General features: G+C 39.5%; 1 protein-coding gene across 15 annotated transcripts in view; it reads left to right on the top strand.

Annotated features, from left to right (window-relative positions):
- cacna1aa (calcium channel, voltage-dependent, P/Q type, alpha 1A subunit, a) overlaps positions 1-20,043 on the top strand; it is a 94,316-nt gene extending 74,273 nt beyond the window's left edge. For 5 of the 15 annotated variants that reach the window (XM_062984887.1, XM_062984884.1, XM_062984882.1 and 2 more), the window contains 8 exons: positions 209-312; positions 3,166-3,275; positions 3,858-3,993; positions 4,799-4,912; positions 7,696-7,740; positions 11,004-11,202; positions 11,366-11,604; positions 12,947-20,043. In XM_062984887.1, coding sequence (XP_062840957.1) covers positions 209-312; positions 3,166-3,275; positions 3,858-3,993; positions 4,799-4,912; positions 7,696-7,740; positions 11,004-11,202; positions 11,366-11,604; positions 12,947-13,519 — 1,520 coding nt within the window. In that variant the 3' untranslated portion in view covers positions 13,520-20,043. The remainder of the gene's footprint in view (positions 1-208; positions 313-3,165; positions 3,276-3,857; positions 3,994-4,798; positions 4,913-7,695; positions 7,741-11,003; positions 11,203-11,365; positions 11,605-12,946) is intronic. The other 10 variants (XM_062984892.1, XM_062984885.1, XM_062984881.1 and 7 more) reach the window with 5 other exon arrangements.
- Positions 20,044-23,457: the final 3,414 nt, after the last annotated feature.

Genomic DNA, 23,457 nt, shown 5'->3' with positions numbered 1-23,457 from the left:
TGATAGCATATAGTGGATTATAGCTTTAAAATGTTTAAACAGTCTGTTTGTGAAAAGACTATTTGCTGTGTGTGTGAGAATGAGTGTATTGTGTGTAAATGTACGTATGTACGTATGAGAGTCAAATCCCATGCATTCCCCCTCCCTCCCACGCTCAGGGTCCACCTCCCCGTGTCTAATCGTGCAGGGTAACTTTTACATTTCTCAGCAGCCACAGACCTGACAGTTGGCAAGATTTATGCTGCCATGATGATCATGGAGTACTACAGGCAAAGCAAGGCCAAGCGCACCCAGGCTCTCCGGGATGAACAGGTACAATTACTACAACTTTATTTTTACCTGTTTACGTCTACCTCTCACTCTCACGCTCTCTCTGCTTGTTTGCTTTGCTCTGTTCCTGGTCTGCTTTCAGCTTTAGGACTGTTGTGTCATTCTTGTAGGAGCCACAGCTACAACTACAGTAGAGTCCGAAACTTAAAGTGGTTTGCTTTCAGTCAATAGATAATAGGAATTTTGTCTCCATATTTGTCCTACATACTGTAAGTGCTTGATGTCTTTCATAAAGCTAAAGTTCTAGGCAATTCATTTAGAACTACTATAATGCATTTTACACCTACAAGGTTGCCAGGTTTCTCCCAAGTAGAACACTCAAGTTTATAATTTATCAAACAAAACTGATACACTACATTGACTAAATATTTGACGACAGTGGTAGCCTAGTGGGTAGAGCTTTCGACTATCAATTGAAAGGTTGAGAGTTCAAATCCCAGTGCTGCCTTGCAGCCACTGTTGGGCTCTTGAGCAAGACCCTTAACCCTCTCGGCTCCAGGGGCGCTGACCCTGCACTCTGACCCCAGCTTCCAAACATGCCGGGATATGCGAAGTAAGAATTTTACTGCACTGTACACCTGTATATGTATATAAGACAAATAAATGCATTCCATTATTAATTAAGTTCAGGTTTAAGGCTTTAGGGTTTAAGGTCCAAACTGGGCACAAATTCCCACAAACATGATTCAAAATCCTTCTCAGAAATTAGAGGATGTTATAGCCCCAAGGAGGGGAGGGCTGTCCACTGTTGTGAATTGTGATGTCCATGTCCAGTGTCCAGTGAACTAATGGTCAGGTGTCCACATACTTTTGGTCATATAAAGTATGTTGGATCTTAGTAGAAATGCAGTACTGTTTTGGTATGATGCACATGGTTGATAACTGTAATATTTGTAGTAGTTGGTGAATCATTGTACCATACCACATGTTTACCCCATATTAGTCAGTAGCACTTGACTTAATTCTGTTTAATGCTTGAGTATACCGAATATTGTGCAAATGTATATCGTGAATAATGGAGAGAACCTTATGCTTAGCATTGCCACAGGGTTCCTTAAAGGCTTAGAATGTGCTTCATCAGTATCTTTAAACTCATCGACTGCGCATTTACCTAAAAATCAGAGGCGTCCATCGATCTGAGAATTATTCTCCCCAAAACTAATGAAATTACACATAATTCAAGTCAACACAGTGCACTGGAATGTTCTACCTCAGCTCTAAAGGCTCAGATTTAGTACAAACTCTTTAGTAAGAAAATTCAATCACAGTAGATTGTGTCTGTTGTAAGTGGGCGTGTTGCAGGTTATTTACTAAGAATAATTGTAGCAACATGTAAATTATTAGGTTGTCCATGTTTCAATCATCAGATCCAATAGAGACGTGGCTATGATGCAGACCAAACAGAGCAAATTCTTTTTCTTGTACTTTCTTATAAATTCTGTATGATTCAATGTATGAACATTGGTTTGTTTAAACGTGAACACACTGTATTTTTTCCTTTTTTGCAGTTTAAAAAAAAATATTTTACATAGTAAGACTTTTAGTAAATCAGGGCTAAATGGTTTGAAGATCTTTACTGTACATTAATTCATCAGATCCCTCCAGAAGCAAAACATTCCCTCTTTTTTGCTTCCAATTATCCATAAACCTTTCACCTCCAAATCTAACAGCTTGAACTACCCGTGAGATCTGTGTGTTGAGATCTGTATGTTGAGATCTGTATGTTGAGATCTGTATGTTCTGATTGTATGCTTTGCTTGCATAAATCCATTTACTCCTTTGCAACTGAAAATGTTCTCAGGGTTTCATTTCCGATCTATTAAACCAGTTAGTTGCTTTTTAAAGTTTGTGTGTGTAGTAGCTCATACTGGGTGACTTACTGGGTTTACTGCAGAGTTATTTAGACGGAATATAAAACCTGGATCTAGATTTAAGCTCAAACCCCTTTTTCTAATGATTACTCAATCTAAATATTGATCGTTCTGAATAAACATAAGACACTATTGACTTCAGAAATTTCTTGTTTATTTATGTTTTGAACCTATTAAAGCTTTAAAATTTAAGATACACAACCCAACACTGGTAGGTGAAAAGAAGTGGCAGATTGGACATATGTCAGCTCTTCTTAATCAGATAATCGGGAATTGGAAATAACTCGACTGGGAGATAAAGGGTGAAAAAAATAGCTGCGTCTTGGATGTGAGGGCGGGATTCTTGGTTATCAAACTGAAAAACGTGATTCTGAAAGTTAAATAGTGGCTTCTAAAGTTAGATAACTACCATAGTTATCTATATAACTGCAATTATTATGTTTGCATTAGAAGCAGTTTGGTAAGACTTAAACTTCATCCTGTACAAAAATATTAAAGTTTTATATATATGATGAGATTCTGGTGTCTGGTTGGTTTGCTGAATGATGATGCTGACAGAGTCTACATGACTATAGTGCAACATGCACCAGCACCCAATCTGAGTGACTACAAAAATTACAAAAAGAGGAAACAAATCTCAACTATACCTATACTATAGTTTTGCACCCAACTGGTTACCAGTGCCATTCATTTATTGGCTTGACCGGTAAATGAATTTTCCGCATGGCACCATTGACATTCCTTGATAGCTTTGCTCAGAGAATCACCTCATTGATTCACCAAACTCCAAATCCCAGAATGCCTCCTATCTTACCAGTCTGAGTGCCTCCAGCCGCCCGTGGATGCCCTCCCATTTGTGCCTGGGATGCCCTGTATCCCATCTCTCTTTCCCACCCCCCATTTTTTCCCATTTTCCCATCTGCTTGCCTGATACCAGCTGTAGGCCATGTTGTATCTTACACAGAATCGAACGCCATTAATGTTTCAGCGCTTGGAGCCACCTTCACCAACCCAGGACGCTGGGCACGGACTCAACGGCCTCCCCGAAGCACAACTGGACCCTACTAACACACTGTAAGTGTATTTTGGAAGCTTCATTGTTTCTGCTTTTGCAAGTACAGTTTAAAAGTGTACTTCTCTGGAAAGAAAAACGATCCAGTCTACATTGGAAAGATCTTCGGATGCAGGATTTCTGTTTTTTATTGATTTAGTTCAGAAAACCCATTTATTCTGACTGTATATTAATAAATATACAATACGTATATGTAAGTATAGTGTGCACACAAAGCCTGACCTCTATTGGTTTTTGCTTTTTGGTCAGTTTATCACAGCCAGAACATAGCCAGGCTTTAATGTATCCTAGACAATAGCAATAAAACAATATGAAGTACTTTGAACATTGTGACAAATTCAGAAAGATCCTCTGTTAAATTAAGTAAATATGTAAGTAAACGTTTGACTTGACAGTTCTGGTATATCTGGTATATCATCTCTCTAAATTTACCTCTCCTGAGATTTAAAATGATGTAAGACTTACTGTAAATAAACTCGTGTAACCCCCACCCAACCCTGCACACTGGAGTAGTGGCCAGTGACCAACTCAGGCTTCCACAAAGTCTTTACAGAATTGGTTTGTATTAATTTGTGTATGATTAGGGCGTTAGATGGAGGCATCCCAGAGAGCCAGTCATGGGTAACAGCAAGGGCACAGGAGATGTCTCAGAAAGCTGGCAGCTGGAGCCCAGAGGGCCAACCAACAGAGGACATAAACGAGAACCACCCCACCTCACAGGTATCCCGCATATGCATTCAGAATACACACCAAGCACACTCAGGACACCGAAAATACCCTCCTGCTCACGGAAATACTCTGATGCATTTATTTATCTATTGAATCCTATTATACAGGTTTATCCTATGATTCTAGTTTTATCTTGCATGTAAAATGGACAAACACTGACCAAATGGAAGCACCAACATATTTTTAAAACAGTAATATTAAGGTAATACACCTTTTGGATCATGTGACTGCTTATTTGAAACACGACACGATGGCCTTCGCTGATATTATGATGTCATTTTATAGTGTTTTATTGTGAACTTATATATACTCTATATACTTACACATCAGAGATTCGGGTGATTCTGTGGCTCATCCTGAACACATTTCTCATCATTGGTGACTCCTCTTGGTGTATCTTCTGTTCTTCTTCTAGTTTCTCTTTGTCTGATAGTAAAACTCATCCCATCTCATGTGCTCGTTCATGCTCAGATGTCTGAGAGAGCTGTTTCAACCTCCAAATATTCCAGCACATTTGTTGATTTGTCACGACAGCTCATGTAGTGTTTACATTTCTGATAACAGCATGTCATAAAGAAGGATTTTCTTGATAATTTTACATACATGGCATTGCTTCACCTCTATAACCTTGACATGAACATCAGGACTAAGCCTATTTGTGATGAGAACGGAGAGTATAAGTTAGTATCTGAGGCGTGACTGGTTCATGACAAATGCACACATCTACTCAGAAAGGTGTCCTTCTGTCTGCGGGGGTCACGCGTACTCTCTCTCTCTCTCGCTCTGTTTTTCACAGACGGTAGAGATGAGAGAGATGGGGCGGGACGGGTTCTCGGACACTGAGCCCTTCCTGCCGATGGAAGGCCACAGCAGGGCAGCTTCCATGCCTCGACTCCCGGCAGACAACCAAGTGAGCACTTGTCAGCCTCTCGCTTTTTACTCTTCATCCTTTCCTGTCTTCTTTTCACTGTCTGTTAGCTGCTTTTCTTCATTCAGCCAATCACCTTTCACCTTTCTGAATGACAGAAATCATCCTCTGTTTACAGCTAAGAAATAAACAAGCCAAAAAGATCACTTATGCTGTTTGCGCTTGGCTGAAACTAGCACTGCTTATACAGTTTAGCCCCTCACCAACCTTACCACAGAAAACAATGAAGTATGCGTGAAATACTGTAGGTGCGTCTTTGGCCAGACGTCCACATTTTCCACCTGTATGGATGGGAGGAGAGTCACATGGAGCCTAGCATGGCTCTCTGTATGTGATGCGGCTCTGAGTGGGAACCCAACACTGGCAGGTGAAAAGAAATGGCTGCAGATTGGACACGTGTTAGCTTTTCTTGATCAAATTGGGTATTGTGTTGTCAGCTTATTCGCAATCGGGAATTGGAAGTGACTAGACTGTCAGTAATGGTTAGCATAAACTGATAGTATTTACACAGTATAATATTTTTATATTATAGTTTAATAAGGTACTGGGCAAGTAATCATAAATTGCTGTTTCAAGCCCCACCACTGCCAGGTTTCTGCTTCTGGGCCCTTGAGCAAGGCCCTTAACCTTCAATCGCTCAGACTGTATACTGTACCTGTAATGTAAGTTGCTTTGTATAAAGGCATCTGCTAAATGCCAAAAACAACAGTCTTGGATCAAATGTATTGAAAAATACAATTTGCATTCGAACACTAACTCCAAAATACCATCAGAACTGAATGCATATTGCGGGCAGGTATGGGATACATCCCAGATTGTTCCTCTTAACTCTGTACCTCCTTTTTCATTCCATTTCACACCATTCTCACTAGTGTCATGTGCTCCAGTGTTGTGTTTGCTCACTCAGAACGTGTGCACGTGCTGAATAAAGCACAGAAATTATACACAGCTGTTTCAGTCAGGTCCTTCTTCTTTTGTTTGTTGCCTTTTTAAGGTTTAATTAATCGTGCCACATGCTGAAGATTTTTTGTGGCTCATATATCAATTCAAACTATATGACAATCACTTCTTTGTGAAAGTTATTTGTATCCAGAGTCATGCTGTGCTGGCACGTTCATTTTAATTTCAGGGTGTATGGTAACCTTTTCGGTGGGTCTGTTCATGTTACAGAAATGACCTACGTGCTGATCACAGCTTAGAGGTTACCAGGTTTCTCATGAATAGAGCTCTCAGTGCACATGTCCAGGTTTCTCTTTTTATAAGACAAAAAATCAGGTCTTAATAAACAATAACCTCTTTAGCAGATCATATTAGAATTTAAAATATGCTGCATATATAATAAAAGTGCATAAATTAATATGATTATTTACTTTACATATTAGTCAAATATATGTCAAAATTAAGGTTCTGACAATTGAATTCTGTTTTTTATCTTCGTCTTGCAGTGTAGCCTAACATTTATAGCTGATCACTTCACAAGCAAGTGTTATTGTTAAATTCTATATCAGAGGGTTTGTTCTTCTTTTTTTTTTTTTTGGTTATAGACACTAGCTGAATTAAAGCCCTGTGTGGTAGAGCTTTATATCTACAGTAGTTGTGCTGTACTTTAAATCAGCTTTGCCAGCACCAATAACAACATTTCAGGTTTGAATTACAGATACATTTAATGTACAATAATAAAAGCTACAGGTTTATTTAAGTTTGCTGAAATATTTAGTGGATTTGTATGACAGTCTTTGAAAGGGAGCATAAGATAAGATATGATAAGATAAAATAAAATAAGATGAGATATCTTTATCTGACAGGGGGAAATGTTACAGCAGCTTTCAAAAATATAAAGATATAAAAGTGTTTACACATATATAAAAAATAGAAATGTAAGGATATATAAAAGATAAGAGGTTGAAAACTTTAATAATCTAGTAAATAAGTTAAAATACAGTAAAAACAAAAAAAGCATGCATAGAAGATGAGCTGCTGTAACTGGCTGCCACTTAAACATAATAGTTAAGTTACAGTATATACATACAGCAAAAATATAATAACAAATTGACCTGGATGGCTTGGACAAATAATAAACAAACCATCTGGGAAAATCCTGCGAAGTCCAGCACCTAAGTTCATAAATACATTATATGCCCAAAGGTATGTGGACACTTTGTGTTTCTCTAGTATATATGAAAGTATAGGCAGAAATCAGCCGTACACAGGGTAGTGTGTAGTGAAATCTGTGTGTATGCATGCTAAAAGCTGCTGAGGTTCCAGGTGTGTCTATGTGAACGTGTTTTATACAGATGTTGTGTTATAGTGTGTCTTGGGTACTCGTGATAGCGTTTGTGTGATTGTAGTGAAGGTGAGGATGGTGTGGTGCCACGCTTACTGTACATGTCTGCAGAGTATAGTGTAGTATTCATTTCTATCCTGTATCCACCCCACCGAACCATGCTGATGGTGTTACCATGCTGTTCTAACACTGCTGTGTGTTTATGTGTGTGTTACTGTGTTAAGTGTCTTTCCCCTTTATGACTGATTCTGTTTCTAACCGGAATCTCTCTCTCTTTTTTTTCCTTGCCCTCTTCCTCTGTTACTCCCTGTTTCCTGGTCTCCCTATTTTCTTTTTTGTATTTTTACTCTCGTATCCTTATCCTGGTGGCTTTGTGTGTGTGTGTGTGTGTGTGTGTGTGTGTGTGTGTGTGTGTGTGTGTTTTGTGTCATTTCTCTGTGTGTGTTATTTGCAATGTGGCTCTGTGTGCTTATGGCTTTAGCAGCAGCCAAGGAGGAGAGGAAGGCATCGGGGGAATAACCTCTGCGTATGTTCCAATTTTCCATCTGTTGATCTGCTATTACACCACTAGAAAGTCCTACTCTTTCTTCAAGTACCCCTGAACAGTTTTATTTAACCAGTTAAAAAAAATTAAATAATGAATAATAATCTTTCATTGGTGTTTTTCCTATTAATTCAAGTATGAATAATTCTATATTGCCCTGTAATGAACTGCCGACCTGTCCGGGGTGTTTCCTGCCTTTCGCTTAATGATTCAGACCCACAGCAGCCCTGAACAGGATAAAAACATACAAGTAATGAATAAATGAATTATTAATCATGAATATTCCAATTGAAGTGTTAGTTCTTTTCTGGATACCTTTAAAATGTATAGGCAGACTCACATATTCTGAAGCACTTACAGAAATCAAAACATTACTGTGGCTGTATCCCAAATCACATATAACCCTAACCCTAGTACCCTACTATTATTTCTAATTAGTACACTATGAATGGTGTGGTTGCTATTTTGACACCCCCCTATGGTACAATGTGTACATACATGCGCAAGTACTGTTTTAGTATCACTTGTATTCTTAGGGATTTATCTTATAGTTAATTAACATTTATACGTGGATAACAGTAGTGCATAGCCAGAGTCAGCCACTTAATGTTGGATGTAGCACGTCCTGATATTGCAGAGTAAGATGTGGCCCTGGGTCAACAGCAGAGGTGCTTAAATTAAAATTGTTTAACCAATCACAAACTAACTGCTATGACATCACCACATTTGCTGGGCCTTTCTATTTTTTTTTATTTTTAACCTCAACCAGAGAAGCTCCGTGCCACGCACTGAATCCCCTGCAGAAGGTCAGATATTTCTTTTAGAAGTTTCTTGGTATACATGCTTTTAACATGTGTAGTACTGGTTTTGCTTACACAGAATAATATTTTAGATATTGTACTCAATACACATCATCTATGTGGTTCCAGGAACATCATCTATGTGGTCCCAGGAACATCATCTATCATCTTCCTGGGACCACATAGATGATGTTCCTGGGACCACATAGATGATGTTCCTGGGACCACATAGATGATGTTCCTGGAACCACATACGTAGATGATGTTCCTGGGACCACATAGATGATGTTCCTGGAACCACATAGATGAGACCACATAGATAATGTTCCTGGAACCACGTAGATGATGTTCCTGGGACCACATAGATGATGTTCCTGGAACCACATAGATGATGTTCCTGGGACCACATAATATGCTAACTAGCTTACTGTTTCATTAAAACTAAACTGTCAGTTCCAGAACTTTGCTGCTAAGTTAATATAAAATGGACTGCTTCTGGGTTAACACAGCGATCCTATATGATGTCTTTAAGTAAATATTAGGCATGATTTTCCTAAAACTGCATAGGTCGGCTAACTATGCTAGCTATCTAGCTAGGTAATGGGTACGCTAAAAGATCCAGCAACTGTGTTACTTTCAGTATTTGTTGGAAATCATTGTTCCAAGCAAAATTTTAACAGTGTGAAAGCATTTCATAGATTTCTCAGATTTACCATTAGGTTAGCCAGCTAGCTTAACTAGCTAGCATAGCAAAAGCTATGAGAGATTAGCCAAGCCAAGGCTACAGTATCTAAAATATTATTCTGTGTAAGCAAAACCAGTACTACTACATGTTAAAAGCATGTATAACAAGAAACTTCTAAAAGAAATATCTTACCTTTTGCAGGGGATTCAGTGCGTGGCACGGAGCTTCTCTGGTTGAGGTTAAAAATAAAAAAAAAATAGAAAAGCCCAGCAAATGTGGTGATGTCATAGCAGTTAGTTTGTGATTGGTTGAACAATTGTAATTTAAGCACCTCCGCTGTTGACCCAGGGCCACATCTTACTCTGCAATATCAGGATGTGCGTTGGATGTAAGATGTATGTAAGATGTAAACACAGGTCTTAATTACAATAATTATACTGCATTTCCAGTGATTACGAGTAGGCAGACACAGTAAACCACAACAATAATGCTACAGTTTACTCACAGTAAGATAAGATAAGATAAGATAAGATTCCTTTATTGATGCCCATGGGGGAAATTCGAGTGTTACAGCAGCTCCAGTACAGTGTAAATAAAATAGAGCAGAATAAAATAAAATAAGAAAATTATAAAAGTTATTTAAGTAGTTTTAGTACAGTCAAGCTTTTCGTTCAGGGTACTTTAACACAGAGGAAAGGAAAAAATACATCCTCCTTTTCTGCATCGCATTTAGACATGTCCGTGTCTCACGTGTTCTCACCGTTGTCTTGTCTGTTTTTTTTTGTCCAACAATGCCTGTATTGCACTGTCAGGCTCATTGCTGCATGTGCAGATATGTTTCTTCCAACGAGGCATGTTCTGGTAACTAGATATATGATGTACAACCATTTTCAACTTGCAGTATTGGATTAGTGGGGACTGTACAATACCAGTGTTTACTCTGGTACTTCCATTTAGAGCTCAGCTGTAAAAGCGAAGTAATTAGAGGCTGGCAAAGATGTAAAAACTAATGCCAGCTATTTAAGACCAGAGGCCTGCTGGTTAGGATAAAGTGAGACCTATACCTATACTTTTTTTGAGAGGGGGGGGGCAAAAAAACTTGTGCTGAAGTCATTTAATCAAAGGAAAAAATGGTTGCAGAATTATTTAAAATCCTAAGACGGCCGTTGCCAGTGTATGTAAACTTTGACTTCCTTTAAAAAGACATTACATATATTTATATAATGTAGTGCAATCATGAACGCTTGGGGAGGTGAAAAGGTAAAAGCTCGATAACTCCTACATTTTATATATATAACCTTTATTTTCTTGGAGAGTTTTGGAGAAGTATCCCAGGTTTAATATATATAAATAAACCAGGGTGGCACAGCAGGTAGTGTTGACAGTGATACAGAATGGTAAATGATGTGCCAGGGTGCCACTGTAATGCATGGCATGAGCTGTTTTCTCTCTTGCCGCTTTTTCTTTTTGTTTTTCTTTGACATTTTTCTTTGCCCATAAGCGTGCTGGAGATGGCATGATGGATGTGTATGCGTGGCTGCGTCCAAGTGTATGTGTGTGTGTGTGTACGCCAAACACACAGAAACCGGCAGACAGCTGGGCAGTATCTTGTATACACACACATGCACACACACACATCAACGCTTTAGATCTTCAGCTCCTGTCTCAGCTTCTCCGGGTGCGTTTCTCATTAATCATTAACCACCTTCTCTCTTCCTTCACTGTCTGTTTGTCCTCTTCCTTCCTGCTTTCTCTTACAGACCATAACAGACAACAGCCCGATGAAGCGCTCAGCCTCGTCGCTCGGTCACGGGCGCATGGGGCGAGGACCGCGGGGCGAGGACTACGCCATGGAGCGGGTGATGCCGGAGGAAGGCCAGAGGCACGGGCACCGGCGCAGAGATCGCAGCCACCGCGCGTCTGAGAGATCGCTCAGCCGCTACACAGATGCCGACACAGGTCAGAGAAAAGACTTAATATTTTGATAAATATTTAGTAAAATAAACAAATCACAGATTAATTTTTTTGTTTTTATTGCTTTTTACAAAAATGTTCCAACTTTTTTTAAAGAATGAGGTTTGTATCATGTGAATATAATCGTAACCCAGCAATTACATGGCAGGTCTTGGCACGGATCTGAGCACCACCACACAGTCAGGAGACATGCCACCCAAGGAGAAGGAACGCGAGCGGGGCCGAGCCAAGGAGCGGCGCCACCACCACCACCACCATCACCACCACCACAGCTCTGTAGAAAAGGAGCGCTACACTCCTGAGAGAGATCGAGGAGACTACGGGCAACGGCAACGCCGTTGGTCCCGCTCGCCCAGCGAGGGCAGGGAGTGCCTCACTCACCGGCAGGTGGGCTTGGACACACTGGCATGAGAAATACACACACGCTCCTTCCTCGCTCCACTGTGAATCCATCGGCACTGATGGATTTTAAAGTTCCCTTTGCACTGCACTGTGTTTTCCCCCAACTGTCCACTGGAACAAGTGTTTGTAGTGGAGGATTGATTTATTATTATGGTTTAAATTAGAATTTTCTTTTTACAGAATCGTACAGTTTACCATAAATGTAAACTTATATTGAGTTGATCATGTCTGACAGAATTTACCTTAGAGCTCGCTGTTAATTATAGATTATAGATCTCACAGAATTGATCTTAGATTCTACAGAGTTGATCATAGATCTCAGAGTTGATCATATATCTCTCAGAGTTTACCTTATACCTTACAGAATTGATCATAGATCTCACAGAGTTGATCAAAGATCGCACAGAATTGATCAAAGATCTCACAGATTTTACCTTATATTTTATAGTTTTGATTATAGATCTCACAGACTTTTCCTTATATCCCACAGTTATTTATAGATCTCACATAGTAGATCATGGATCTCAACGAGTTGATCAAAGATCTTACAGAGTTGATCAAGTATCGCACAGAATTGATCTTAGATCTTACAGAGTTCATTATAACAGCATAGTTACATAGTTGATTATCAATCTTACAGACTTTACCTTAGATCTCACTTATAGATCTCAGAGAGTTGATCATAGATCTCACAGAATTGATCATAGATTTCACAGAGTTGAATATAAAGCTTATAGAGTTTATCTAATATCTCAAAGTTTATCCTAGATCTCACATACAGTTGATCGTAGATCTCATAGATTGATTATAGATCTCACATATAGTTGATCATAGATCTCACAGAATTGATCATAGAACTTACAAAGTTGATATTAGATCTTACAGAATTGATCTTAGATCTTACAAAGTTGATGATATATCTTAAAGAGTTAATTATAGATCTCAGAGTTGATTATATATCTTAGAGAGCTTATCTAATATTACAAAGTTGATCGTAGATCTCATAGTTTGCAGTTTGTTTATGATAGCTGACATAATGATTAGGTCTTTTTCACTGTTCCAATGGAATTCAATTCCTCTTCATTTGTTTTCTCCCATTTCTGGTCTTTTGTTTGTGTCCTCTTTATGTGACATGTTGCTTTTCAACGTTGGATTGTTTCATTCTTTAATCTTTTTTGCATTCGCTCACGTCACTCTGCCACTTCTTGGTGTCTTTTGTTATTTTTTCTCTTGTCGTTGTTGTCTCTCTTGCTCTTTGTCTGTCGTTTTGTGGATAAATTTTGTCGTTCTTTTTTTGTTTTATTTGCCTTGTCCCATTTTCATGTAGGGCAGTAGTTCGGTGAGCGGCAGCCCCGTGCCCTCGACGTCTGGGACGAGCACGCCTCGGCGAGGGCGCCGCCAGCTGCCCCAGACACCCGCCACTCCACGCCCACACGTCACCTATTCACCCGTGGTCCGTAAACCAGTCGGCACACCCCCTTCAGGCCCACAAAGCCGTCTGCCCACCCCTACCCAGCGCCGCTTCTCTCCGCCCGGCTCCGAACCTCCAGTACCCCCTCATCACGGCTCCAGCCGAAGAGGCCGCTGGTGCCCGGGTTCCTCAGAAAGTGGGGCAGGCGATGGCTTCTACGAGTTTGAAAGGCGAGAGCCACCTGCTTACGAACCTAGCCCAGGTCAGGGCAACCCGCACCCACACAACCCACCTCCACACCCACGCTCACCCAGGACTGCACGTCCTTCCGGTGCCCGACGTGTGCCCAATGGGTACCGCTCATCCTCACCCTCACCTCAGCGCCATGCACCTCCTCATGGTGCGCCTCACAAGCCCCCACATCCCAGAGGGCCCAGGAAAGGGCTGCATGAACCCTACAGTGAGACAGATGAGGATGACTGGTGCTAGCCTCTGGGAGAGTGGAGGGCAGGGGAGGAACCAAGGATGCAGAAAAGGGGGATGTTACCACGGGCGATCTGCTCTTGCAGGGAACAAAGCCTCACAATCTGCATGCTCCAGGGTAAGAGAGTAAAGAATTAAGGGATCACTGGAATGAGACTCTGCCGGAAGCAAGACAATCTCTCAGCAGAGACAGCGATGTCTCTATGCTTTGGGTAAGCACCAAAAATCAGTTGGTGCCAGATTTGACAGGGAAAGAGGTGGGAAACAAAGCTGAAACAGGATGCAACCCCCAAGTCTGCATGCTCCAGAGGTGTGTACTGGGTTCCTCTGGGGGAAATCAAGGCATGCTTTCTTATTTTTCTTTCCACTTCTTTTCCTAGCTGCCTAAAGTTTCCCTGCAGAGGGCGTAGACATAAAGTGACTGACAAGGGGTGTGAAACGGGTGGGGTGGGTGAGAAAAAACGAGCTCAGAGTTGGAGGTAAAATTGATAATGGACTCGGGAAAAATTCCAATATTTCAACAGGAGGAACGTCCGCGCTCTTTCTGGACACGCCGCGTTTCTTCTGCAGACAAATCAGCGAGCCACATCACAGCGACGAGAAACGGAACTCGAAAAAGTCTCAACGAGGAGAATTGCGGCCTGACTGGAGCTCTATCTATTGCAAAAATCCACCCACATGTTGGGTAATATTGATGAGTTTTATCATCTGTGTTTACTGTTAATAATTATTTCCGTGAGCGTGAGGCTATCGGCCGTGTGTGTGAGCGTGTACGGGTGCGTGTATGTGTGTGTGTGGGTGGGTTTTGCTTAGGGTCGGGCATGGGCACACAGACACCCTGACTCTATTGGAAATCCAAACCCCCTCATAGCTACACAGCTACTGACCAACCACACCCCCCAACCTAAAAAAAGAGAGAAAAGAAACACAAATGAGGGGAAAAAAACTAACCAGTCTTAACTCTTATACGGCTTTTCTTCTTCTACTTCTTGTTGGAAACATTGACGCTTGATTCTTCTGTTGCACTGCTAAGCTTTGTTTGAACTAGATAAAAAAAATCCCTTAAAACTCCTGCATGATCGAAACAAAAGAAAAAAATGATCAGAGAAACTGAATGAATCGAGGGGAGGGTACGTTTCTTGGTCGATTTTTTGTTATGTGTGTGAAGTTCTCTCTCTCCTGCCCCCAGCCCCGCCTTTTTTCCCACTCCTCTCTGAAACCGTCCCTCGTCCTCGTTAGGGATGGCACAAAGGGGACAAGAGGCCAACACTTTTTGTGCGCTACTTTTATTAAACTGATTTATTGGAACAATTTTATAATCAGTTCTCAGCCTGGCTGCGAAAAGGCAGTGTCTCTACCACACACACAAAAAAATGAGTAGAAGGGTACTGACTCGATAGCACAATTATTTTTGGAGATAGAGCTTTTATAACATCATGCATTAATCTTGCATAGTATTGTAGTTTGCTTACTCGCACAAAGACATGCAAGCACACAGACCCTGCCATCGACACACTCATAAGCACACACATCGATCCCCCAAACACCCCCCCCACACACACACATACAGAAAGTAGAATACTGTATATATATATACACACACACACACACACACACACACGTTACGTGGACTCTTTTCCCCTTCCTCCAGTCTTCCAGGGTGTGATGGAGTGAGGAGGAAGCAGGGAAGGCGAGAAGAGAGAGAACCTCTTCATCGTTTGATTTGATTTGTTTTGATGATGTTTACATCTTCGGATGATAAGGATGTCAAAGATGATGATGATGATGATGTTTGTGATTTGATTTTGTATCTCGTTTCGGTTTTGATTCAGCACTGTTCTCTGTATTGCCATATTTGTTTTATTGTGGTTCTGTTCGTGTGGTATGTGGAGCTCTGTGGCAGTGATGCATTCTGGGCCATGGTAGTCTCACTTTTAGTCCCTACTGGTATTTTACAAACACATGTCCAGGGTGTCTGCAGGTCCTCTCATTTAACTACAAAAATTTATTCGACATTTAATCAAGTCTTTAGTTTCAAGTTCACATAAATGATTACAGAATTAAGGTGGTACAAGCATATTCTATTGCTTTACCAATGGCTTACATGGTAATTTATTCATCTAGTGACAATAGCTGTTAAAGCAGTGATACTGCATTACATGGTATAAATGACCAAACTGTACCACTGTAAATGAAGAAACATGATGGTCAATACTGTTCAACTTCTATATTTATTTTAAGAGCACCATTGCATTAGTCAAAACAACCAGAAGGTGGAACATATCCCTCAAGTATCTTTTTGTATTATATTATTAATATGCTGTGTGATGCAGGCCAGCTGTGGTATACACTTACACTTACACATACATTCAACAATACAGAATAATGTTAATTCAACCAAAAGTGGCCGATAACCAGCAGAATCGTGTCCCTAACTTTAAAACTCACTGCAAACTTTCCAATAATATATAGTAAGTATTAAGGGTACCTGCAGACATCCCACATGTCTGTTACTGATTAAAAGTAGAAAAACATTTTATATTAGATGTAAACACAGCGAGATACAAATTTATAAAAAAAAATAAGGTATAACAAGGTATGATGAATGATGAGTATAATTAATTATATGTGTATATTAATTGTGAACTGATGCAGTTGTACATAATTAAGATATAACCTACCTAAATCAACATATTTTTATGATAAAAACAATTATTATTATTATTATAACTATTATTAGAGCTGATATTGTATTAAGCCCCTTTGTGTGCTTATTTTAAGTGGACAGGAACCCGTTTACCATTTTTCACTGACCTTGTGCCTCTGTGCCAGTGCCAGAACTGGTGCTTGTTTAGGAAAGCAGCGAACCTTATTTAGGAACTGGCCAACGTTTCTACTGGTTAAAGAGCTGGGCTTTTACAAGTCTTACCTCTGGCATTATAATCATACATCAGAAACAGATTACATACATGCAGGTTATAACACATACCTTTACTGTGAATGTGTAATTGTGCAAAGAAGGTTTTAGCAAGACTATTGGAGTCACTTTGACTATTTCATTCAAATAAATCCTACTTGTAATTTGTTCTGAGCTCAAAGGACTACTGCTGCTTTCCATATTACATATTACAATCTACTAGATAGTGTGTCAGATGTTAGTTGTAGTATGTAGCCTCTTCATTGCAGTTTCATGGTTGATGATTTTGTGTATAATTCACTATTTACTTAAACACCTTAAAATCCAGCACTTTCTCTGAATTGTACTGGATGTTTATGTTCTGCCCCATAGTAACCACTAGGCTATTACGTGGCAGCTGTAGCCTAGTGGTTAAGGTCCTGGACTAGTATTCAGAAGGTTGCTGGTTCAATCCCCACCTCTGCCAGATTACCACTGTTGGGCCCCTGAGCAAGGCCCTTAACCCTCAGTTGCTTAGGTTATATATTGCTACAAATGTAAATGTGCCTAAAGAAAGTATAGGTCCTGTTTTGTTTGATGCTATTTCAATTTAAAGCACGGTTGTGTAAGCAGACTGAGTATTGATCATTCTTATAGCTACAAATTAGCACAGCCTCAGAGCTCGCAGGGTCAATGTCTTGGATTAAGTACCAGCTCTGAAACCAGCACCAGCACAAGCACAATGCCAGTGGCAAAATGGTAAATACTTTATATACAATCAAAGTTTAGCGGTTCTGTTCAGTAAACCCAGTTGTAAAAAAAAGAAAGAAAATAAAGGAAGGAAAAGAAACTATTTCAGTGCAATTGTTCCAGTTAGGAACGCGTTGTAATGTTAGAGTAGTCTGAATGAATTGTGTATCTGTAAAGAGAACAGAGCTCCACTACCTCTAACAGACCGATAGATGGCGCTGTGTCTAACACAGTACCAGGCCTGTGGTTATGACTGGCTTTGTGTCACACGTTTTCTGTTCCATGTTTCTGTCTGTAACACTGGGATGTAAGACTTTTCTAGTGCACCCTTCTTGCTCTGTGTTCAGGACATGTAACACAGCCGGTCAAACTGCACAGGAACATGTAGCACAGCTGACCGAAGTGCATGGGTTGAAAAAAAATAATGACCGGAGCGTTTTATTTGTTCTTGTGTCCTGCTAATCTTTGTGTCCCAAAGGCCAGAATATGTTCTCCTTATTTACAACGATTCTGTCCACTCAGATACACTGCCAAACAACATTGTTGGGAAGGACACAGCCATCATTCTGTATGTAGCATTCAGTTTTAACATGCATACCCACTCGTGGGAACATTTCACACAAAAACATGCCTGTAATTACCAGTACGAGTGATTGCGTCTGAACGTGAGAAAGAGAAAGCAAGCATTTATTTTTACACAAAGTCTATATAAGTTATAGTCACTGGTAACACGATAACTTTAACATTTGAGAGAGATAAAGGCTCCCCTTGCAGGTTTAGTGTTAGCGTTAGCATGTGTGGAATGTAACACTGACTTAATTGTTCAGTGCCTTATTCATCCATCCATCCGTCTATCCATCTTTGTCTCTCTACCTGTCCATCGTTTGTTTGTTTATCTGTCTGTTTGTCTGATTGTCTGCCTGTGTATTTGGAATAGCCAAAATTAAGCAAAAGAACTATAAAGTAAGCCACTTGAAATTGTGACAGCGTATTCTTTAGTTAACTAAACTTGATATGATTTAAATATTAAAAAAGATATGAACTTTAACTTACATAACATCAAATTGGGATCTCAAATTATTTTAAAACATGTAGCATTAACTCCTAATTTAGTTACTGCTATTTCTTACTTCAAGTTCCCAATATCACTGGACAGCAAACAGTCCGTGATGGTGGCGGCTAACACATGCTTCCTCCAAAAAATATAAAGCCAGTCACATTGGGCAAATCAGAGGAGCTCACAGATGACTATAATGTCCAGTCTCCTTTTGTTTCATGGGGGACGGAAAGGCATCATGAACACTTAAAGCTCTTGACCATCAATACATAATCAAGGATTGATCTTACAATGTATTAGCAATGGAGACGCTCAGGTGGCACAGTGGTAAATTGCGCTAACCCACTACTGCTAGGATCCAGGGTTTGAATGATTCCCTATGTTTATGATGATGGTCATGTTTAGCAAATCTTCTTTGTGATGTATATTTATGTTCTTCTATGTTATGGGACCTTCACATTTTTGAAGTAAACAATGTTTGGTTACTTTTCTTTTAAATCATGTTTGTATAAGCCATAAGTTATAACAATTATATGTCTGTATGATATGATTTTGCTTGGTTTATGCTTTTGTTTATGCTTGTAATAAGTTTCATTCATTAATGTTCAAATCATCTTTGTTAGCTGCTTTGTTCTTGTCAGGTTTGCAGTGTACAGTGTACACCATACCTTAAACACCCGTAATATACCCGGCAGTGTTGGTGCCACACAGTCAAATTTTGGCATGTTCTACCCCTGTGTTTTTGTCTTCCTCCCAGCTCTAGAACATGCCAGGAGGTGACTATAGTAAAAACATATTTCACTCCTAGGTGAAGGGAGGTGCAAGGTGGGTGTGAGGATCCATCAGGGATGGAAAAGGGCAGTAATGGGTAAAATATATAGACATATTTATGAATTAATCATTTTTATAGTGCATAGTAAATAAGATTATTTATAGAAAGTGTCACCAAAGCATAAAAAGTGCAATGACTCCCTTCCTCCAAACAAGGTCTGGTAACAGTAAGACTTATTTCAATAACGAATAATAAATAATGAATATGCTTGTTCCAACATCATGACTTAATACACAACGTGATGTGGAAAGAACTTATTATTTTATCTGCTCAGTATATTGTGCATAAGGTTATAATGCAAGTGGGAGCCAGAAACTGTAGCAAGCAGGAGTGTGTGTGAGAGAGAGCAAGCTTATAAATCAGATGTTATTTTATTTGCATGCGAGAGTTTATTCTTTTGTCGATACACTGAACTCATTCACCATTGGAGGGTGTTTGTGGCTGTGGGTATGTGTGTGTGCATGTGTGGGCATGCGCTGCACCAGTCCAGACATGCATTTTTCTTTTACACCCTCATACAGCACCGCTACTAACAACGTCACCCCCCTACTTTCATCAGGCAAAATACTTACACAAAGGTAACCAGCAATGTAGGAGCCACCATGGAAAAAGAAAGAAAAGTACAAAAACCTGAAAAAAAGAAGAAAAAAAGTTTTCAGAACTAAAAACGTGAAAGTATTTAACTTCCAGAACTGCATGTGCTATGTGCATGCCACACCGTGGAACTTCATCTTCAGGAATTAAAAAAAAAGAATAGTATTATTGAAAGATGAGTATAGATAAATGTTTTTAAAAGCATCATGTTCCTTTTCCTTCTATTTTTTAAAACAAAATAAAAATAAAAAATGACCAAAAAAAATCTTGAGTCAAACGAATTTTGGTGAAAACTGAAATTGGTTTGTTTCTGTTTCTTTTTTTTTCTGCAAACTTGAAAGTAAAGACACTTCAACACTATGTTCAGGACACATCAGAAAAAAAATAATAAAAAATGATTTGAAAACAAAGGTTGTACGTTGAACCGGGACGTCTCTTTTTACCCATGTATAAGTGATTATGGTCCTTCTTTTCTTTCTCTCCTCTCTCCTTTTTTCCTTCCTTTTAAATAATTCTGCTTATGCATGTTTACTTCTTGTTTTGTCTTTATATAATGATTAATACAGTTAGATTCTGGCTGAAGATCTATTTCAAACAATATAGTATCTGTAATTTAACAAAAAACAGCAGTTTAAAAAAAACTAATACTTTGCTTGCCATAGGTAGGCTATTAGCTGGCTGCTTAGGTATGTGACTTATTGTGTCAAAATTGTTGAAACATTAGCTGGTTGCTGGTCTAAGCTAATGTGTAATGATGAATTTTATTCTTAATGTGTATTATGTATTGATGGTATTTCTATGTTAGATTATCTGGTTAGGGTGGCTCGGTGGGTAGCACTGTCGCCTCACAGCAAGAAGGTCCTGGGTTTGATCCCTACGCGGGGCGGTCTGGGTCCTTTTTGTAAGGAGTTTGCATGTTCTCCCCGTATCAGTGTGGGTTTCCTCCAGGAGCTCCGGTGTCCTCCCACAGTCCAAAAACGTGCAGTCAGGTTAATTGGAGACACTGAATTGTCCTATAGGTAAATGGGTGTGTGTGTGTGTCTGTAAGTGTGTCTGCCCTGCGATGGACTGGTGCCCCATCCAGGGTGTTACTGTGTGCCTTGCGCCCATTGAAAAGCTGGGATAGGCTCCAGCACCCACCCACCCCCAATCCGCAACCCTAATTGGATAAGCGGTTAAGAAAGTGAGTGAGTGAGTATCTGGTTAGGCCACCAACATGCTGGTCACCACCAACACCAGCTTCTATATGCTACAGTTTTTTCAGTGGTTTTAGCTATAAGTAAAACTGTACTATTATTGTAGGTGTTTACACTTCCCTAGCATGTTTGCTATAGTGTTTTAAAACTAACTTTTATCTTTACTCAAAGCCAGGCAGCACTACCCAGTTATAACCTGCAATAAACCAGTTCTTGGAAGCAGCTAAGACCAGTTAACAGCTACAGCTCGTGTTGATTCTCAGAAGGGTAATTTCCCGAGTGACAGTAACTAACTACAGAGGAAAATGGATACACATTATTTAGAGACTTAGAGCTGAATTGAATTATAGTAGCATCTGTAGTTTTATGTTCAAGGGTGATTTATGTTTAACCCTCAATGAACAACTAACTTTTATACAGGTTTTTCTTTTGTTGAAGTGTGTATACATTTTTGCCCCCCTCTGTTTGTAATTTAAGGTTTTTATGATGCCCAGACAGGACTCGCAAAAAGTCACTGTATCTTTTCACACAAAACAGTACAAATATCCCTGGACAGATTATACTTTAGAGTATTTTTATTTTGTAAAACATTAAGAACAGTTTGTAGTGGACATTTTATCATTATAATCGTCCTATAATTGTCCCATTTACTGGAGTAATTGAGTCTCCTGTATCACATATATAAGCTGGTAGAGAAAAGAATAACGTTTCCTCAGAGACACTCGGAGCCACCGCCCCTTTAGCCTTCCTGTGTCTTTCTGTCACAGCTTCCATGGCAGGATATTAGACTTAGTGCTAAGGCTCCCCCACCACATCAACATAGGTGTGAAAAAGAAAAAAGATTGATTAAATATTGTCTAACTAACCAGACATGAGGACCCAAGCAAAGATGACTCGGCTTGTGGCTGACACCAATCAGATCATAAACCAGTGCAGCACTATGAAGGCCTCACGGTGAGTTTCGGACATAGTTGTCTATTACTGATTTGCAAAATAATGTTATTGCTTTTGCTCCCTACTTTTGCACAGATAAAGTGGAACAGCAGTTAAAATGGTCCTTGATTCAGAGTGTGAGTACATGATGCCCTGCATTGGACAGATGGAGTCATTAAATTCTTGAAATAATTAACACATATTTTTACAGTTCTGTTGCCATCCAAGCACATTTTTCTCCACTGTTCATATAAGAGATTATTTTTGAGACATGACATATGATATACTGGGAATATTTAAGCAATGAGGCTCAGATTTCATCAGAAGAAAGGAATGCCATTACAAACTAACTGATTAGCCACATTTATACCCTCCTTCCTGCAGTCTGCTGGCCAGATGTGCAGAAGTGTGAAGGCTGATACTGCCCTTCTTCTTGTCCAGAAAAAAATAGCAGTGCATTCCGCCCTTTCCCTATAGAGGAAATAGAGGACAATTAGCAGGAAGTGCCTCTCCTTCTCTATACACTCTCTATACACAAAACTTGCAGGGTTTAGGGTTTGTTGGGTTAAGTAGTTGGACTAACATAGTCTAGATTAGATTTAACTGCTAATCCAGTGCAAATTTAGAATGGAACAGACCATTTTTTATTTATTTATTTTAGTAATTCTTGCTGAAAGCCGTAACATATACATATATTTTTGTAAAGCTCTTCAATATTAGTATATTGTTACTGGTTTCCAGTATTTTTTCTATTCCCTGTATATTTGTAGCCTGGTGGTTCAGGTATTGGACTAGTAATTAGAAGGTTGCTGGTTCAAGCCCCACCACTGCCAGGTTGCCACTGTTGGGTCCTTGAGCAAGGCCCTTAACCCTCAATTCCTCAGACAGTGTACTGTCACAGTACTGTAAGTGGCTTGGGATAAAAGCATCCGCCAAATGCCGAAAATGTAAATACAAACCAGATAATACATTGACTATCGTTTCTATTATATAGTATAGCTAACCCTAACCCTGAATAAAGACTTCCCACATGAAAATACATCAGATTACCAGGGTATTTTTATTATATGTGTCCTGCCAATGTCTTGGGTTTAATTATCTTGACTGCTTGTGTTTTATAAATTGAACGTTTCAGATTTTGGTGAGTAGGTGATATGTAGGTATGTGGGTACTGGGTTAAAGTGAAAAATACCCTCAATTATTTAGTAAACTTCCACTGGTAAAACACAATGGTGTCCCTAAAATCGTTTTTTGTTAAATGTAACCAATTTGGAGCTCTTAAACACAGTAAAGTAACATTTTTAGATGAGCTAAAACAATTCATACTAAATCAGTACATATTGTATGCAGCAGTTTTATTTTTTGCTAATGTATGCATTTAAATGGTCAAACTAGGTTATTTATAGGTCAGTATTATTAGTCTGTGTATTTTGTATTAATGGTGTATTTATTAAAGGCTTTCCCTCCGTGTAATAGTGAATAATCAAGTGCTTTAAGATTTATGATAGTGTCATGTAGATGTTGTGCAGCTGTGCTGATCCTGCTTCATAAAACTGTGGATGTAGTCATGAGGTGTAAGTAATGCCAGTGGAATTTAGGAAATTGCCTTTTTATGTGAGCTGAGTGGCTGAGAGGCCGGTAATGAGCTGTAAATGGCGCTGGGGTGATCAGCTATTGTTGTGTAGT

The sequence above is a fragment of the Trichomycterus rosablanca genome, chromosome 22, assembly GCF_030014385.1.
Source record: "Trichomycterus rosablanca isolate fTriRos1 chromosome 22, fTriRos1.hap1, whole genome shotgun sequence".
Lineage (NCBI taxonomy): Eukaryota > Metazoa > Chordata > Actinopteri > Siluriformes > Trichomycteridae > Trichomycterus > Trichomycterus rosablanca.
This window is presented reverse-complemented; position numbering and strand designations above follow the sequence as displayed.